The sequence below is a fragment of the Mollisia scopiformis genome (genome assembly GCF_001500285.1).
Source record: "Mollisia scopiformis unplaced genomic scaffold LY89scaffold_1, whole genome shotgun sequence".
NCBI classification, from domain to species: Eukaryota; Fungi; Ascomycota; class Leotiomycetes; order Helotiales; family Mollisiaceae; genus Mollisia; species Mollisia scopiformis.
This window is the reverse complement of record NW_017263581.1, coordinates 1,240,442-1,258,010: the sequence shown is the minus strand read 5'-3', so window position 1 is coordinate 1,258,010 and position 17,569 is coordinate 1,240,442. Positions and strand designations below refer to the sequence as shown.

The window sequence follows — 17,569 nt, the reverse complement described above, 5'->3', positions numbered from 1 at the left end:
GTTACTACACTAAAGTGTGCAAACAGTTTCGACTGTCTTCGGAAGTTCACAACAGGGACGCAGAATTATGTTCTTAATTGTCTGATTGATGTATACATCTAGGTCCGTCAATTAACAAGAAAACTATACCTGCTCATGAACTCTGCTCAACTTGAGCAGCAGCCCTTTCACCTCTCCTCTCCTCAACCCAAACCCCCAACTCCCTCCATATCCTCTCCTTCTCAACCGGCAACAAAGTAGCAGCAAGCCCACTCGTACTACACGCCACAAAGACCCTTGCCCCCTCCCACTTCTCCTCACCTCCTACCCCCATATTCTCCCCCTCATCCTGCCACCCATACCTGAACTCCTCCTTCCTCATCTTTCTCCCATGTTTCACCCTCCATATACTCTCCCAAATACTCTTCCCCACAATACACACCGCCTCTGGCCTATACCTCGCTATCTTCGCCTCCAGCGTCTGCACACTAGCATCCATCTCCGCTTTACTCAGCTCCGACCCATTCCTCGTCGGCCGAGCCACGATATTCGTGTTCCCCAAGCTGAAAAGGGACGGTAGATCCCTATCTTCAACCGGCGAGCACCGCCGGGTCGTACACCCGCTGCTGTGAAGCAGCTTCCAGAATAAATTCGACGGGTGCGCATAAGCGTGCCCATGAACCGCGGTAGCGATCCCAGGGTTCAGCCCGATGAATATGCAGATTAGGTTGGAGGCCAAGACATCTTGGAGCTCGGGGAGGTGGGCGTATGTTTCTGGCGGGGCGTAGCCGGATGGGGAGCGGGATTTCTTTCTAGGTGAGGGAGAGGGTGTGAGGTTTGGGGTGGACTTTCGTTTGAGAGGAGAGGGTGGTTTTGATTCTGGGAGTGAGAGGCGGGGACTTCGACGGGATGGGGAGGGAGATTCGGGTTTGGTTTTGAGGTTTGGGGAGAAGGCGAAGGAGGCTATGTTTAATCTGCCTTTGAAGCTCGGGGGAGCTGGCTCTGCGTCTGCCAATAAGCTATGCTCTTCCTCGAGCTCCTCGTCCTTTATATCATCCATATTGAGAATGGTAGTCTTGCGTCTCGGTCGAGGAGGGCCTAAAGAGAGACTGTGGGGTTAGCTGGCGAATGCAGGGTATAGTATAGCAATGAACGACTGCGACGTGGACATTGCCTTTGCAAAAAGCCGCTCAGCAACAACAGCCTGAATGACTCCTCTGCAAAATCTTTCGCAGAAGACCGCCTCCCGACGAATGTCAAGGAAACATGTGGTAACGTTCGTAATTCGAGGTCAGCACGACGTCGCTTTAGGAAACGAAAAAAGGAGGTGGCTTCGTTGTCTAGCGAGCAAAAGCTTACCTATTGACATACTTGCTTATTTTGGCGGGGCTGAAAACTATAATAAGCTCACCAGGTTGTTCAGAACAACGCATTATAAAAGGTGTAACAGCTCCCAGAACTCCAATTAATTCTCCAATCTACTCATAATATTCTCTCCAACCTACACCAATATTTCAATTGCCCAGCATGGAAGCCGTAAAGAGCGTTTTGTCACAGCTGCATCTTGGCGGGGAAAGCACTGAAGCTGCCCCGCCAAAAGAACCCAGCGCCAACGAGCTCCAGGAGCTGAAGGAAAAGTACGAAAAGGCAGGCCAGGAACAAGTTTTCGCATTCTACGATGAACTCAGTGTTCCAGAAAAGGCGGCTCTGTACGAACAACTTTCTGGTTTCGATCCAGATCACATCAACAAGATCACCGACCGAGCTCTCAACCCTCCCAAGACAGAAGATGCGGGCAAGGAAGCGGGCCTCGAGCCACTGCCAGATTCTGCGACTGCGTCTATTCTCGATTCGAAAGCAGAGGATATTGAGAAGTGGTATCAATCGGGTCTCGACTTGATTGCGGAGAACAAAGTTGGTGTGGTGCTTATGGCTGGTGGGCAAGGTACACGATTAGGAAGCTCTGCTCCTAAAGGATGTTTCGATATTGGTCTCCCTTCCTCGAAATCCCTTTTCCAGATCCAGGCCGAGCGAATTCGAAAGGTTGAGCTGTTGGCTCAGAAGAAGGCTGGCGGTGATAAGAAGGTCGTGGTTCCTTGGTATGTTATGACCAGTGGGCCTACGAGAGGACCTACAGAGCAATACTTCCAGGAGAACAATTACTTTGGGTTACAGAAGGAGAATGTCATGATCTTCGAGCAAGGTGTTTTGCCATGCATCTCGAATGAGGGCAAGATTCTGCTAGAGAGCAAAGGCAAGGTCGCTGTGGCTCCTGATGGAAATGGAGGCATCTACCAAGCTTTGGTCACATCCAACGTCATGGCAGACATGCGAAAACGTGGCATTGAACACATCCACGCCTACTGTGTGGACAACTGCCTAGTCAAGGTAGCAGACCCCGTCTTCATTGGCTTCGCAGCATCCAAGGACGTCGACATCGCCACCAAGGTCGTGCGAAAACGCAATGCTACCGAGTCAGTCGGTCTCATTCTACTCAAGAACAACAAGCCAGATGTCGTTGAGTACTCTGAGATTGACAAGGAGACCGCTGAGGCCAAGGATCCTAAGCAGCATGATGTTCTTAAGTTCAGAGCTGCTAACATCGTCAACCACTACTATTCTTTCCGATTCCTGGAATCGATCCCAGATTGGGCTCACAAGCTTCCTCACCACGTTGCTCGCAAGAAGATTCCTTATGTCGATACCGACAAGGGAACTACTGTTAAGCCCGAGAAGCCAAATGGAATCAAGCTCGAGCAATTTGTGTTCGATTGCTTCCCGATGTTGGAGCTGAAGCAATTTGCTTGCATGGAAGTCAAGCGTGAGGACGAATTCTCGCCTCTGAAGAATGCTAAAGGTACAGGTGAGGATGATCCAGATACGAGTAAGAGAGATATCATGAACCAGGGCGAGAAATGGGTCAAGGCTGCTGGTGGAACTGTGGTTAGTGAGGGAGAGAAGGCCGGTGTGGAGATCTCTCCTTTGATCAGCTATGTATGTTTTGCTCTCTTTCAATGCTCGAGATGTGTTTACTAACTGTATTACAGGGTGGAGAAGGACTGGAGAAGCTGAAGGGAAAAACCATCACTGCTCCAGCTGTCCTAGAAAAGGAGCTGGCATAGGCGTGTGATGTGTGATGTTCATGGTTATGATTAGATGATACCAAAAATGCGAATTTTCTGGACAAAGAAGCTGTGATTATCCTACACAATCTCCTCCCCATATTGTTTGTCCTTCATTCACGGACCGTGCAAAGTTCTGATCAATAGCACGTGACTGATTTGAGGTATATAAACGTTACTTTCCGCCCTGTGAAGATCCTCAACAACTGGACATACCAAACAGAGATGGACATGAGGATTCTGTGATCGCTAGGCGACAAGCTGCGGCTCTCGGCTGATCTGCTATCTTCCCTGGTCGTAGTTTGTGTCTTACTTTTGTAATTTCCGTGTTTCCTGTTTTTGTTGTCAAGAGATTGCTTGCTCTCAAGGGCTAAAGACATGCTCGGACGATTTTATTATAAACATGGAAAGATTCAGATGAATGACTTGCTGTCAAGAGAATGGACACAAACATACGACTCATGTGTTTTCCAGTGTACGGCCATGCTCAGACGAATCTCTTGCTATAAGATTTTAAAAATCCTTAGACGACTTACTAGCTCGTAAAAAGTCTGGACTTGCTCAAACAACACATACACTATTAAAATAATTGAAATGCTTAGACGACTTTGATATGCTGAATTTCGCACACTCATGAGTGACATGCAGCAGATTAAAGTATAGAGCTTATTGAGATTTATTTTCCTACCAATATTGTCCTACAAAGAGCCTGCACCCTTTTTATTCTCAATGTTCTAGAACATGTTGTGACTTTTAGTCAGGTGGAATACTTGTCATAAGAAAAAGATTTTTGACACTATCTCAAACTATGAGCTTGATTGGAATTAAGTGTTTGGAAATAAGAATTATTCTAGACCTAATCTCGAAAGACAAATCCACACAATAAGAATAGACCCCGAAACTGAAGATGCTTTAGAATATTCTATCCCCACTTCTTCTGGAGGAAGTCCCCACAATGAGGCAGGATAGATTGTTTCGGGATGCTTTAGAACTCTCCCGAAGTACATACCTAATTTCGAGATGCTTTAGAACATTCTACTCTGATTCTCCAGGGTCCAGCTCCACAATGAGGTATAATCCATCATCATGACCATACTTTCAACCTTCTGGTACGCCTTCCATCACCAACATTTCCACCTAGCTCAGTCATTATCTCCAGCCGTGGAATCAGCCCACATCAAATCTCCACAAATTCAAGGCTGGAACCGACGGACCGAGACACTTCACAACTCAAATCCTCATCCAAATCCTCGATCAGCCTTACGACCGTAACTCACCCAATACTCAAATCCCTCACTCTTGGACCTCGCCACCAAACATTTCTTCCAATCACAGCCTCTCCAACATTTGAAATCCCCCATGCGAATAAAATAAAATTCCAGAATCTGATAACAAACAACATCATGACGTTGCCAAAACCCCTGCCGCAGGCTGAGTTTAGGACTGAGGCGGAGTCTCACTAACCCCCATATAGCTTAATAATCACACCGCCATCCGTCGTGATTGGTGCAAATAACCACAAGCGAGTTACATTTCGATGGCAGAGAAATGATTATCTGGCGCTGCGCCGTGGTCACCAGCGTGATTTGCACCAGAGACGGTGAATCCAAATTGCTTGGCGCACGGTAGGCGCTCCGTAAGGCGAACAAACAACAAAGCCATGACATGGGTGAATCATCGGGGGCGTTCCAATTTTTATATAAGCTTAAGTCTTGGTAGGGGCAAGTTTGAAACATTTCTGACCGTCAGTATCTAATCTGCAACAACACCACATTTTTCTACTTCCTTCTTCGTGATCAGGAACTGAAGAGATGAGGTTTTCTATCGATACGTTAGCAGTCTCCGTACTGTTGTTCTCGTGGTTTGCGAGTGTGTTGTCGCATCCACAGCCATTTCCAGATATCCAGCTTCGGACCACGCGCGAACAAGTCGAGCGCGATGCCGAGGTGGATCCAAATGATTTATGGAAGCGGAAAGGTGGAGGAGGAGGGGGAGGGAAGGGAGGAGGAGGTTCGAGTTCGGGGAAGGGCGGTGGTAGTTCTGGGTCGTCGTCGTCTTCTGGGTATGTTTCTTCTTCGTCCTCATCTTCGAGGGGAGGGGGTGGTTCGAGTCGGAGTGGAGGGGGAGTGGGAAGTAGTACTTCGTCATCGTCGCAACAGCGTGGAAGTTCTTCCGGTGCAGCGGGCACGAAGAATGATCCGAGTACTGCTGTGGCGGGCACAGACGCAGGAGTTGGAGGAAGTGCATCGCGCCTTTGGAAGAGACCGGTTATCATTCCCACCATCATCATGCTGAGCAGTGGTCGAAGCGGAAGTAAAGGAAGTAAACCCAAATCTAACTCCCACTCTAGTTCCTCGTCAGGAAAAGGATCCTCGTCCTCCAACTCCGGAGGCGCAACCAAGACCGGCTCAGGCGTAACCCCAGCGTACGGTGGAGGACGATACTACGGCGGCGGAGCCACAACTCCCTATACATCCGGCATACGCTCACCTCTCGGCATCGCGCCCGTATTCCTCGGCGTAGGACTCCTCTCTTTCTACCCCGGACTCTGGCTCTTTGGAGCATACAACTACCCGTACACGCATCCATACACGTTCCACAACCGCACTGCGACGAACGGTACCAATACCACTACCACAACAAGACGAGACACCGGCTTCGAGGTCCTGATCCGACAAACCAGCGACGAGGGCGCCAACCAGACGAAGCCGGTCCTTTGTCTCTGTGCCGTGTACGCAGAATGTGGATGTGACGACAACGGGAATACCACGTTCCTGGATTCCATTATCGGGGACGGTACATATGCCAATCTGAACCAGAGCCTAGTCACAGTCTCGGACGTCAACGGAACGAGCACTATTGTGTTGAACGGCACTCTCCCAAACGGAACGACGGCTGCGGGAGGGACTGAAGATGCGTTCTCTGGCGCTGTGAGGAGCTCGATCGAGATGAGTGGATATTGGGTCATGGTTGCTCTGGTGGGCATGACTGTCTATCTCGTCTAGATTGACTGGTGGTGGTACTTTTCGTTGTGCATTCTTGGTTTGGTTGTACATATTCCCCGGCGTTGAAATCGGACATATGGTTTGGCGGTTTGATGATCAAAAGGGTTATTGAATCGCTTTTGTATTAGTATTACGAGTCTTCAGTTCTCTTCTTAGATGAGATGGGACCTTTGAGAATGAAATAACGTTGCCTTTCTACACATTTCTGGACAATATTGCATGGCACAGGAAGTCTTTGGCCGTGAGACCAGTCTCCTTGTTCGTTATTCCAGACACTGGAACTCGGCTATGGGATTCATGTTTGGTGTAAAGTTGACAGGTACTTTTGCTGAGAAGGACCAGGTCTCAATGGGACATTGCTCCGGCGAACATGTTCTTCGAACTCTATAATCTAATCCATTACTCGTCCTCAACAACTCGAGCTTTCCGCCTTCTCAAGAGTTCTCCTAGGGGTATATCATCATCGTCAGCTATTATCTCAGCCTCCTCATCAACACCATAATCCCTCAACCTATCACCATCTGAATTGGTCCACCCCGGTTCTCCATCAATACCTTCCTCATATTCATAACCTTCACTCCCACTATCCCCTTCAGCTTCTTTTTCATCCAAAAACTCCTTCTTCACCCATCGTTTATAATCATCCTGTTGTCTCCTCCGAAAAGCCTCCTTTTCTTCTTCAAGCGTGCCATACTCCCTCTCTTCCGTTGGCTCTTCTTTTCGCGTTGCTCTAGGCATCTTATCCGGATCCGGAGGCGGCCACGTCTTCCCCTCCTCCTCAAACCCATTTTCTTCCCACTCAAGACCACTCTCCACACCCGGTCCCCCACCAAACGGCAACAACCAAAGCAAAATATTCGACGTCCCCAACGCCTGGCATAAATTCTTCCAAATCCCAATATCATAAGGAAATTCCTGTCTCTCCACCCTGACTTTCTGCCCGCCATTCGCATATACGTATCCGCCTGTCTTCCGGCTACGTTCAACTAATGCTTCGTGACGCTCTATCTCCCAGGACTCGATCATTGTTGTGTTCATGATGAGACTGTAGACGGCGCGTGAAAGGAGGATCGATAATGCGAAGAGGGTGAAGGAGTTGATTGCGGCGAGTATGAATAGGTGCGCAAGTGCCCAGACAGGTGGGCCTAGATAGGAGGGCAGATTGCGGTTTGTCCATAGAGTCGAGAGGCGGATGAAGAGGTGGTATGCTAGGACGGCCATACTGACCACAGCGTAGAACACGAAACGTATGAAATGCGGGAACGTGGTATGAGAAACGCAGTTCGTGGTCCATGGACAATGATGGTCCATCTTGGGAATACATCTGCTGTTGTCAATGCATATTCCCAGAACAGAGGTTCTAGAATAGGGGACCTACCGACCGCATTTCCGACAATGATGCGCCCGCGGAGGCTTCACAGCCTCGCACTTCTTACACCACCTCATCCCCTTCCGCAACTTCACCTCTCCATCCTCATCCTCATCCTCCTCTTCTCTCACCCCTCGTCCAACCCACCCCTCCTCCCCCGGATCAACAGTACAAGCGCAATCATAACACCACCAAACACACCCCACCAGGACATTAAACCAGATCGCCTCCCCCTTCGTCAACGGTCCCGGCTCGATATAATGGAACAGATACTGACTCGAGTATGTCAGAAACAGAATCAGGCCCGAGACCGCGGGAATGGCGAGGTCTTCAATGGCTGGGACCCGGATGCGATCTCCGAGGATGGGGAGCTGGAGGATGGGCATGTTCGCTGTGGTTGGTTTGGGACATTGGTGTCTGTCAGGACTCGGGAGACGGGGTGCGGAGGAAATTGAATATGCTGTGGCAGCCTTGTGATTACGTATACGAGGCTGAGATATGAATTTTCCGAGACTTTCGCATTCGGTAACCTTAGGTGCGGTGCAACTTCTTACCGAACCAGACCTCTTTCTTTGTAAGGTGTTTATTCTGGCGGATAGATGTTGCACCGCGATCTAGGAGTAACTCGACGCCGGGAAGAGACCATTTTCCTCTCGTGGCTTGTGAGAGAGCTGCTGAGAATCTGGGTACGATGAATGAGTAGTAAGCGAAGCTACCGAGAGCTACCGAGAGCTACCGAGATGGACTCTTTGGTGCTCCTAACCTCCGGTATCGTGAGGATACGGAGCAACTTTGGAGAGATGGTTGTTAGCACCATTTCCCGTTTTTGGTGACGAGGTGGGTTCTTGGTCTTGTTTGAAGATATTCTTTTTTGGTATAAGTATACGAGTGTCTTCTGTACGATATGTTCTTTATGTTATTCGGTTCATCAAGTTGTTGAAGTATTTATTCTGCTTGAGAGTCCTTTCATATTTCATTCCCATCTCGAATCAATTCCTATTTGACCACGAATTCATTCATGGCGTCCCCTACCCAGACGTCTCCCACCGAGACGCTCGTAGCAGAGAAATTCTCTCTACCAGGCGACCAAAGCAATCTCTCATCTACCACCCTTCACTCACCCAACGACGCCACAACCCCAGATCTCCCTCCTCTGGAAACTATACCACCAGCATTCAAGCCCACACGAGGATTCATCCTCGCTTTCCTCTCAATATGCATCGTCACCCTCGCAGCAGCTCTAGATGCCACCTCCCTGTCAATCGCCTTACCCATCATAACAGAGAAGTTAAAAGGAACAGCTATTGAAGCTTTCTGGGCCGGGACGTCGTTCCTTGTTACGTCTGCTGTGTTCCAACCTGTTATTGCGGGTCTTAGTCATGTTTTCGGGAGGAAAGAGGTGAGTCTCGAGGTCCGAAGAGAAGGAGTGCAAAAACTGATTTGATGGGTTTAGTTGCTTCTTACTTCCGCTGTGTTTTTTGCTGTTGGATCGATCGTTGCTGCAGTTGCTAAGAATATGACGATGATGCTTGTTGGGAGGTCGATTCAGGGTATTGGTGGTGGTGGGATCTTGACGTTGGGAGAAATTCTGGTTACGGATCTGGTGCCGTTGGCTGTTCGAGGAGGTATGGTTCATTTGCTTAATTGTGTGAAATATCACTAACAATGTTCAGCATGGTTTGGCTACTTGGGTAGTATGTGGGCAATCGGTTCAGTTACAGGTCCTCTCATGGGAGGAGCGTTTGCCCAGAATGTGTCTTGGACTTGGATTTTCTGGATTAATCTTCCTTTCATTGGTCTTGGATCTATCGCCCTCATCCTCTTCCTCAGAATCAACAAGACACCTGGGAAAATTATGGACAAGGTCAAGAACTTTGACTGGATTGGCTCTGTGATCTTCACTGCTGCTACAGTCTCGTTCTTGGTTCCTATGACATGGGGTAAGCTCTCATCTCTCCTCCACTCCATGAACAAAAGCTAACGATGAACAGGTGGTGTCATGTATTCCTGGTCCTCCTGGCATACCCTCGTCCCCCTCCTCATCGGAGTAGCAGGTATAATCGGCTTCGGCTTCTACGAACGCTACCTCTCTCACCACGCCTACGATTCCAACGGCCAGCTTCTCCCAGGACCTCACACCGAACCCATAATCCGCTTCACCATCTTCTACAACCTAACCATGATGTTCACATACCTCGAAACCATCCTCCACGGCATCGTGCTCTGGTGTCTCCTCTACTTCCTTCCTTTATACTACGAAGCAGTCAAAGGATACACACCCATCGTCTCCGGCGTCGCTATTCTCCCGGAAACAAGTTTTGTAGCCCGTAAGTCCCTCCTCTCCCCCCTCTCTCCCCTCAATACCAAAACACAACCTAACAATCCCATTCCAGCAATGTCCGTCATAGTCGGCATCCTCTGCGCCCAAACCGGCCGCTACCGCTGGGCCGTCTGGACCGGCTGGACCCTCACAACCCTCGGCTCCGGCCTACTCATCCTCCTGTCCCCCAGCTCCTCCATCCCGCAATGGGTCTTCCTCAACGTCCCCGTCTCCATCGGCACTGGTATGCTCTTCCCCTCCATGGCGCTCACCATCCAAGCCGCCGGCCGCCCCGAGGACGCCGGCCACGCCGCCGCTTTCTTCTCCTTCATCCGCGTCTTCGGCCAAGCGCTCGGCGTCGCTATCGGCGGTGTCGTCTTCCAGAACCAGATTAAGATGAAATTAGCACGGTATCCGCTGCTCGCCCCACTAGCGGGCCAGTATAGCAAGGATGCCACGGCGCTGGTGGGCGTTATTCGCGGCATGGCGGAAGGGGAAGTGAAGACGCAGTTGGTGCAGGCGTACGCGGATTCGTTGCGCAGTATCTGGATTGTGTTGACGGCATTGAGTGCGCTGGGACTGCTGGCTAGTGTGTGGACGAAGGGGTATAGTTTGACGCAGGAGCATAGGACGTTGCAGGGGTATGATGGGAGTAGGGAGAAGACGGTTGCGGATCCGGAGGTTGGTGACGTGGTGCAGGGGAGGGGTGTTGAGCCGCGGTTGGCGGAGATGGAGAGGTTGGCTATTAGGAAGACGGTTTCGGGGAGGTGAGTGAGAGGGGGGGGAAGTGTGTTGTGAGATGAAGTGTTGGATATTGTAGTGTTAGAAGCATAGCGTGGCGTTTGGTTTAGATGGCTAGACGACTCTTCACTTAATGTAATATTAATGAGAAACCTCATACCCTCTCCAGGCAATTTCTTCTTGAAGTGAGTTGTCAGGTTTTGAGGTCACATAGTCTGGATCTTTGAAAGTCGGTCCTTGTTTCAATTAACCAGGTCAAGATACTATAATTTGGATCTTTGAAAGTCTGTCCTCGTGCCAAACAGCCGAGTCAAGATACTATAATGTGGAATCTTGAAAGTTTGTCCTTGTGCCAGAGAGCCAAGTCAAGATACTATAATTTAGATTTCTGAAAGTCTGTCCTTGTGCCAAACAGCAGTCAAGATACAGTCATCTGGATTTTTAAAAGTCTGTCCTTGTGCTAAGCAGTCAAGTCAGAACATGATTTGGAAATTGAACAGGCATTCAATCCAGCTAATGGTAATCACAGCTACTCAGTGTAAAGCATGCATGCAAAATATCATCGTATTTCTTCAGCTCAACGAAGCCACTTTTTGTTCAAATATCATAAAAGCCATGCACCCCCACCAATCCCAATCCCAAACCAACCATTTAAAGGAACTTAGAAGCAAGTCCCATCAATCCGCTGCTTCCACCGCCCTGGCTCTGCATGTACATCTTCAAGGCCATCTCACCAGCCTGTTGAATAGCAGACTCCTTGCTCGCACCAGAAGCAACATTACCCTGACTAGCCTGGCTATCGAACAGTTTGGCAGCTTGTCCCATAGCCATGCCAACAAATGCATTCTGAGAGTTGCCGCCCTGGCTCTGGCCGGATCCACCACCGGAGAACATCTTCAGGGCTTGCATGGCGGCTGCTGAGCCCATACTGCCCGAGCTGGCTGGCTGAGACGAACCACCTCCACCACCAAAGAAGTTTTGATGAGCTTGAACGGCATCTAGGAATTTTCCCATCAGTACTTAATAATCCTCTTTACTTCCAAGAAGAAGACATACCTTGCTCATTAATCCCACCCTGTCCAATACTCTGCTTATTCTGGCTCAACATGCCCAGAACACTCGAGAACATATTCGAGTCTCCCGATCCGCCCGCATGCTGAGCAGCATGTTGAGCAGCACCTTGCAAATCATCGTCTCCACCCCCATATCCGCCTCCTCCTCCATATCCACCACCCTGTGCCATATTTCCGCCCCCGAAGTGCTCTTGGTTTCCGCCTGAAGCGTGGTGTCTTTGGTCGCCATATCCGCCGCTGCCTCCTTGTTGGCCGTATTCTCCACCTTGGTTACCTCCTCCGTATCCTCCTTGCTGTTGTTGACCTCCATAACCTCCTTGTTGCTGGCCACCGTATCCGCCACCTTGGTTAGAGCCATAGTCGTCTTGTCCTTGTCCACCATAGCCGCCCTGCTGCTGTTGACGACCACCTCCGTATCCGCCTTGACCTTGTTGGTCGTCGTAGTATTCTCTTCCGCTCATGATTGATTGATTTATCGATTATTGGTGAGCTTTCGAAGTGTGATGTTCTGGTGATGATTCTTGTCAGCTTGTTGTCTTTTGAGTTTACCCCTCCTTGACCCCTCATCTCCTTGACTACGATAGCCTGCCTTATCAAACCACCAACAGAAATACACATCCACATACCTGTAAATCGAAATTCTTACCCTTAAGAGTTTTCAAGTCGTAGATAAAGTTGGTATTTGAATACTCGTAAAGCTTTCAGCTGGACACGGCGAGGGGTAAATCATGCAGATGACGAAAGATGGTGGGGTGGGTTGGTTTCGGAGTCAAGATCCCTGTCGATCGGGCGATTCACCAATTAGGAAAGACTGCGTGTTCCCCTTTTTTTCCCTGTTCTCAGCTCCTGCGAAACAAGCAGGCACGGCCAGAAAGGAAGGAGTGGTGGTGATAGGGTTGTTACTTCCAGGTTTTTGTGTTACCGTGTGTTTGAGGTTTGATATCTGGGCGTCAATACGCGAGGGCGCAGTGTAAGCTGAAGAAGCCTTGAATTCACAGAAGAGTGGCAAGTTGCTACTGCTTTGATCAATGTCCGTGAAGGTCTCGGGCTTTCTGAGTTTTGTCAATGTTCTAATAAATCAAGACATTTGTCCAGTTCATTGTCCGACCGAGTTCTGATAAATCATGTATCCCTATTGTTGGAGCCTATTCTGATGACTTTGCCCAATGCCACTTAATTTCTATGGTCTCTTTATCTTTACAGACGTTGTAGTATTACTCCTAGCACGTTGGGTTTCTTCTTATAACCACTTTTTCCAGTGTTTAAGAAGTTAATTGGTATGCAATTGTAGTACAAAATGCTATGCACCCACAGTGCAAAAAAAGCGAAACTGCTTGTCAGATCCTTTAAGTCGCAAAATTACACGAAGCATTTCATATACATCTGCCTGAAATAGTGTTGATGAGTCGCTGATAGTTTAATTCAGGCGAGCTCTTTTCACAAGAGTGCCTATGTCACATCCTTTTACAACATATCAGCAGGACCAATTCAATATGTAGACCATGTGGCGCCAAATTTAGCAAGCATCACCTCATTATCACACTTAACCCAGCAAAGATCTCAATCTGATGAGACGCGTTTTCATGAATGAGCCATTGTATTGCGAAAGCCCTTTCATTACTACAGAAAAGCACTGTATTTCTTAGAGAAGACCAGATGCCTTTCCATCCCTTATTCTTCTACACCGTATCAAGAAACTCTCCAGCTCAAGTTCTCTGCCCCATAATCATCCACGCTGGCCCAAACTTGACCCATCGTTCTGCAGCATCGTCTCCGGGAACCACATATTCACCTCCACCTTCCAAATCACGACCTCGAGTCTCCCGAAGCGCCTTCAGCAAGTCCCAAAGCACTCTTGCATCCCTGCATTCTGTAACCCAATCATCTGATACGACGAATCTCAACCCAAGAATCGTCACCATGAGAATAGCAACATAGCTGGAAACAACCCAACAGCTCCACCATGTAGGGACCATCAGATGTTGACAGAAGATGGCCATCGAGAAGGTAACGTAAGCTAAGTGGAAGAGGAGGCTTCCTTTGCTAAAGATTTTGAAGACCAGCAAAGTGCCGTGGATGGAGATCATAACCTCGATCTGCAGCAGGAAACAGACCGTGCTCATGACGACGAAGAAGCAAGAGAATTTGTTCGTCTCCTGATCCAGAAAATGGGGAAGCCATACGTGGTGAAGCATGCCCTGTGTCGTGTAGAGGATGAACAGCTTCATGGTGATGAGGCTCTTGGCGAAACGAAGGTTCTTTCGGCTGATTGCTGCAGTTCTGCTCAGATCAGGGTACTCGGCGAAACTTGGACCGGCTCTAGAGACACGTTTTTCTCGGCCATCTTGACCTCTAGCAATAGCCTCGTCAACAGTCTCGATGTAAGGCGAATGCCAAAATGCCACCAATACAAAGGCAACCCTAGAGAAAAACAAATGGAGAATCAGAGGCCATGTAGTGAAGATCCAGTAAGCTGCGAAATCCGGGGCGTAACCAAAGGAAAGCGGGAGGCTAAGCAACGCGTAGGAACAGAAAGCAAGGACGGCTATGATAGCACAAGACCACAGTATCGGCTTATAGAAGTCGGAGCCATGATCATGGTCAGTCCACGCAGACGGAGAGAGGTAGGAGAATACGGCGATGAGTTGGGCGAATCCGCACACGAGAGCGAGTCCGATGTTCTTTTCGGCCGCTCCATCGATAGGGAGACCAGTGAGGTGATTAGCGGGAGTGAGGAGGCATTGGCCCATGAGGAGCTGGCAGCAGACGAGGGCGATGAGAGCAGTTGCGACTTGGAGGGCAGGTCCGCGTCGCCAGCCAGCCTCAGGCGCAGGTTCAGGGTCGGGGCCGAGCCATCCGCCCAGCTCTGGAGAGGGCTTTTCGAGACCGGCGGAATCAGGCATTTTCGAATAGTTATCTCTGGGAGACGAGTCTTGAAGATCTGTTGTCGAGACAGGATTTCCGAACTCGAGAGGAATTCAGAAGCGTTGCGCGTTGTGAGATCGAAGAGTCAATGAGATCGGGATTTGTTGTTTTGAAAATCACGCGGCTCGTTCAAGAACAAGAACCAAAAGCTTTCAATTACGTCGGCAATATGAACTGATGGGAACTCAAGCAGCCGCCTTGTCTGTGCGACATACCATACGGCTGTGCGGAGGAAAGATTGCTACCTACGTAGGCGAGCAGACTTGTAAACAAAGATAGCTCTATCTGATATCACACATGATGAGTACAAGCTAGACTCAAAAGATTTATGTCTCTTTGTTTGAAGTCATGTTCATGCATTGCATTAACCAAATCTTCAAAATGGATATTTGACTTCCAGCTGCTCAAGGTAATATGAAACCATTTCTGGGAATTTCCTATTGCCTGCAACGAGACCGACTTTCTATTTCTTTGGGGCGACATCTGTCACCAAATCAGCTTACTTTCTACGATGGAGCCGACTACCATCAACTTACTGAACTGAAAATGGATAATATCCCCATCTTGAACAACCTGTCTCGTATCAGCTCTCATCTACGTCTTCAGAGAACCCGAATGAAGACTCACATAAGTCTTTCCCTCCTGTCGATACTTCCCAACTGCCTTGAACGGCGCCATACTCTTCCCTCCTTCACATAAAGACTTGAAATCAGCATAAGCAACAACTTCCGCCTTGATGAAACCTTTCTCAAAATCGTTGTGAATCACCCCAGCAGCCTGCGGTGCCAGACAGCCTTTTTGAATGGTCCAACATCTAATCTCCTTCTCACCAGCTAATGACTTATCAGCAAAAGCATCATTCAAGTATTGAAAGAGGGAAATACCAGTAAAGTAATACTGCAATCCCAACTTCGTGAACCCTTCCGTCACAATCTTTTCAAAGCGACTTTTCTTCTCATTTTCCCAAAAAAATCTATTCGCTGATCTCTTTGTAAATCTCGGAACTATTCACTATGATTCTAGTAAAAAAGCTTCCGCCGCAGAATAAAGCTTAGTGAGTTCTTTTAAACCAAAAAACGGCGTCCAAAGGTTAAATTTCCGTGCAATAGTTATTAGTGAATTATATTTCTATGTCAACCCCGAAAACCCGTCCACCAACAACAGCTCTCTTCAAAATCTATATAAACCCCGACCGCCCGAAGTTTCTCCGGATTCTTTAACAATATTCGAACGCCAAAAGAAGATCCGCAGTGGGAGGTGCCAGGTGCAGGTGTTGTGAAGAGGAGAGGACTTTTCATGTTGGTAAATAGGTTGGCAAATATTCTGAGGTGATAGTAAAGTAATGTTATCGACTAATGGGTGTTATCAACTAGTGGTTGTTGTCAACTAGTGGCTATTGTTAACTAACAGACTCTTCACCTTACTCTCCTTAAAAAACTCCTCGAGTTTCGCAGGCTCGTCCCTCATCTTGTGAACCTTCTCCTCAAATTCGATAGAGAAGGGGACGATATCTCTGGGAAGTCCTCCATGCTCCGTGACCCATTTAGCGATGGGTGGGAGGTATTTGCTTTTTTGACGGAGGTAGTCTTTCATTGTGAGGTTTACCAGGTAGATTGTTGGCTTGGTGGTTATGAGTTGCATCTAATGTGGGATTAGAGGTCAGACTTTCGAATGGATCTGAAATGGAAGGAAAAGGGAGGTTACCTTCTCGTTGATAAGTTCGATTTCTCCGCTAGTCCATGTTCCGTCCCGGACTGGTTGGTCTTTCTCGAGCATCTTTGTCAAGTTAGATACTGATTCATCGTCTAACAAGAAGGCTCGGAGTCATCATGCAGCACTGATCTTGGCCACAGTACTAGGAAACAGCGGGTTCATCTTAAACTTTCCACCCGCTTTCCTCACAACGGCTTCTTCAGCAATGACCGTCTTCGCCAAAATGTCTACAACTCATCAATCCTTCCATAATTTTCGCATTGAAGTCATTCCACTTACCTAAATCCTTCTTGCAAAGCTCGCTCTGAATCGTGTCTACACACCCACAACCATTAACCCTAATTCAATCCTTCTCCCCAGCTCGGCTCAACAAAGAAACGAAGGGAGTAAAGAGCAAGAAGACTTGCTCAAGTCCCTGACAGGGTCAATGCTATCATCCACATGCAGAACCTCGTCATTGGCGAAGGCTCGAACAATGTGATACATTCCATCCACAGCTTGGATGTGTGATAAGAATGCGTTGCCCAATCCTTCGCCTTTGTGCGCTCCTCGGATGAGGCCTGCGATGTCGGTAACTTGCAGGTAAGCTGGGTACATGGAGGGTGGTTTCCAGAGATCGCAGAGGAAGTCCTAGGTCATGCTTAGTGGTGATTGAGATAGATGTCTAGAGGCACAAAGAGTATATTAAGGAAAGACCACATCCACATTTGATGCTTGAAATACAAGATAAGTCCAGAAAGCCAAACAAAGAAGCAAGTCCCCTTCGTTCAAAGATCGAAAATCTAGAAACTATATTCCTCACGTGCACTAAACCTTCAACTTGATGAAAACAGCACGAACTTACATATCTCTCATCCGGCACCGCACACCTCGCCTCATCAGGATCAATAGTACAGAAAGGATAGTTCTCCGCCGGGTTCGTCTTCTCGGTCAACAAATTGAACAGAGAACTCTTTCCCACATTCGGCAAGCCCACAGATCCCATCTTGAGGTTCTTCCTCACACGCCCGAAAGCCGCGACATTGTTTTTCACCTCTTCGGCTGCTTTTTTGGGAGGCATGGTTGCGGATGACTTCAGACTAGAGGGGATGAGAGGATAGTATATTTATGAGGGTCGATGGAGGGATTTGGAGGGGTAAGAAATACTCGTACGTTGTTGTGCGTTTTTGCTTTTGTGGGGCGCAGGGGGAGGAGAATGGGCGGGGTGGAGCGGAATGGAATGGAAACCCCTTTTTGAACCGAGACTTCCCCTTTGCAACACGTGATGAATGCTGTTCACATTTTGTCTCCATTCCCTCCGATGCTCTTATTATGAGGGCATA

General features: G+C 48.5%; 8 protein-coding genes across 8 annotated transcripts; 3 read left to right on the top strand and 5 right to left on the bottom strand.

Moving 5' to 3' along the window:
• Positions 1–160: 160 nt before the first annotated feature.
• Positions 161–808, bottom strand: LY89DRAFT_565894 (DNA glycosylase; the record flags this gene model as incomplete). The annotated part of the gene is made up of 1 exon (XM_018208536.1): positions 161–808. A coding segment is annotated over one exon (648 nt), but the record flags the coding sequence as incomplete, so codon positions are not given.
• Positions 809–1,372: 564 nt separating this feature from the next.
• Positions 1,373–3,425, top strand: LY89DRAFT_703351 (putative UDP-N-acetylglucosamine pyrophosphorylase). The gene is made up of 2 exons (XM_018217318.1): positions 1,373–2,973; positions 3,027–3,425. The coding sequence occupies exons 1-2, from the start codon at positions 1,507–1,509 to the stop codon at positions 3,099–3,101; spliced, it is 1,542 nt and encodes a 513-aa protein (XP_018078494.1). The 5' UTR covers positions 1,373–1,506; the 3' UTR covers positions 3,102–3,425.
• Positions 3,426–4,940: 1,515 nt separating this feature from the next.
• On the top strand, positions 4,941–6,298 carry LY89DRAFT_679364 (uncharacterized protein). The gene has a single exon (XM_018213853.1). It carries the CDS (start codon positions 5,390–5,392, stop codon positions 6,104–6,106), a length of 717 nt encoding a protein of 238 aa, XP_018078493.1. The 5' UTR covers positions 4,941–5,389; the 3' UTR covers positions 6,107–6,298.
• Positions 6,299–6,387: 89 nt separating this feature from the next.
• Positions 6,388–8,131, bottom strand: LY89DRAFT_703349 (zf-DHHC-domain-containing protein). The gene is made up of 2 exons (XM_018217317.1): positions 7,485–8,131; positions 6,388–7,430 (listed from the first exon to the last, which is right to left on the bottom strand). Exons 1-2 carry the CDS (start codon positions 7,859–7,861, stop codon positions 6,506–6,508), a joined length of 1,302 nt encoding a protein of 433 aa, XP_018078492.1. The 5' UTR covers positions 7,862–8,131; the 3' UTR covers positions 6,388–6,505.
• Positions 8,132–8,215: 84 nt separating this feature from the next.
• On the top strand, positions 8,216–10,720 carry LY89DRAFT_703346 (MFS general substrate transporter; the record flags this gene model as incomplete). The annotated part of the gene is made up of 7 exons (XM_018217316.1): positions 8,216–8,243; positions 8,648–8,874; positions 8,929–9,100; positions 9,149–9,415; positions 9,467–9,802; positions 9,869–10,476; positions 10,706–10,720. The coding sequence occupies 7 exons, from the start codon at positions 8,216–8,218 to the stop codon at positions 10,718–10,720; spliced, it is 1,653 nt and encodes a 550-aa protein (XP_018078491.1).
• A 348-nt stretch (positions 10,721–11,068) lies between these two features.
• On the bottom strand, positions 11,069–12,505 carry LY89DRAFT_703345 (uncharacterized protein). Its single transcript, XM_018217315.1, has 3 exons — positions 12,236–12,505; positions 11,593–12,117; positions 11,069–11,534 (listed from the first exon to the last, which is right to left on the bottom strand). Exons 2-3 carry the CDS (start codon positions 12,068–12,070, stop codon positions 11,188–11,190), a joined length of 825 nt encoding a protein of 274 aa, XP_018078490.1. The 5' UTR covers positions 12,071–12,117; positions 12,236–12,505; the 3' UTR covers positions 11,069–11,187.
• An 810-nt stretch (positions 12,506–13,315) lies between these two features.
• Positions 13,316–14,512, bottom strand: LY89DRAFT_776308 (uncharacterized protein; the record flags this gene model as incomplete). The annotated part of the gene is made up of 1 exon (XM_018222029.1): positions 13,316–14,512. The coding sequence occupies one exon, from the start codon at positions 14,510–14,512 to the stop codon at positions 13,316–13,318; it is 1,197 nt and encodes a 398-aa protein (XP_018078489.1).
• A 485-nt stretch (positions 14,513–14,997) lies between these two features.
• Positions 14,998–17,307, bottom strand: LY89DRAFT_692932 (GTP-binding protein YchF; the record flags this gene model as incomplete). Its single annotated transcript, XM_018216605.1, has 10 exons — positions 14,998–15,017; positions 15,071–15,107; positions 15,162–15,367; positions 15,419–15,485; positions 15,954–16,175; positions 16,239–16,310; positions 16,386–16,474; positions 16,527–16,562; positions 16,655–16,877; positions 17,092–17,307. The coding sequence occupies 10 exons, from the start codon at positions 17,305–17,307 to the stop codon at positions 14,998–15,000; spliced, it is 1,188 nt and encodes a 395-aa protein (XP_018078488.1).
• Between the last annotated feature and the right edge of the window lie 262 nt (positions 17,308–17,569).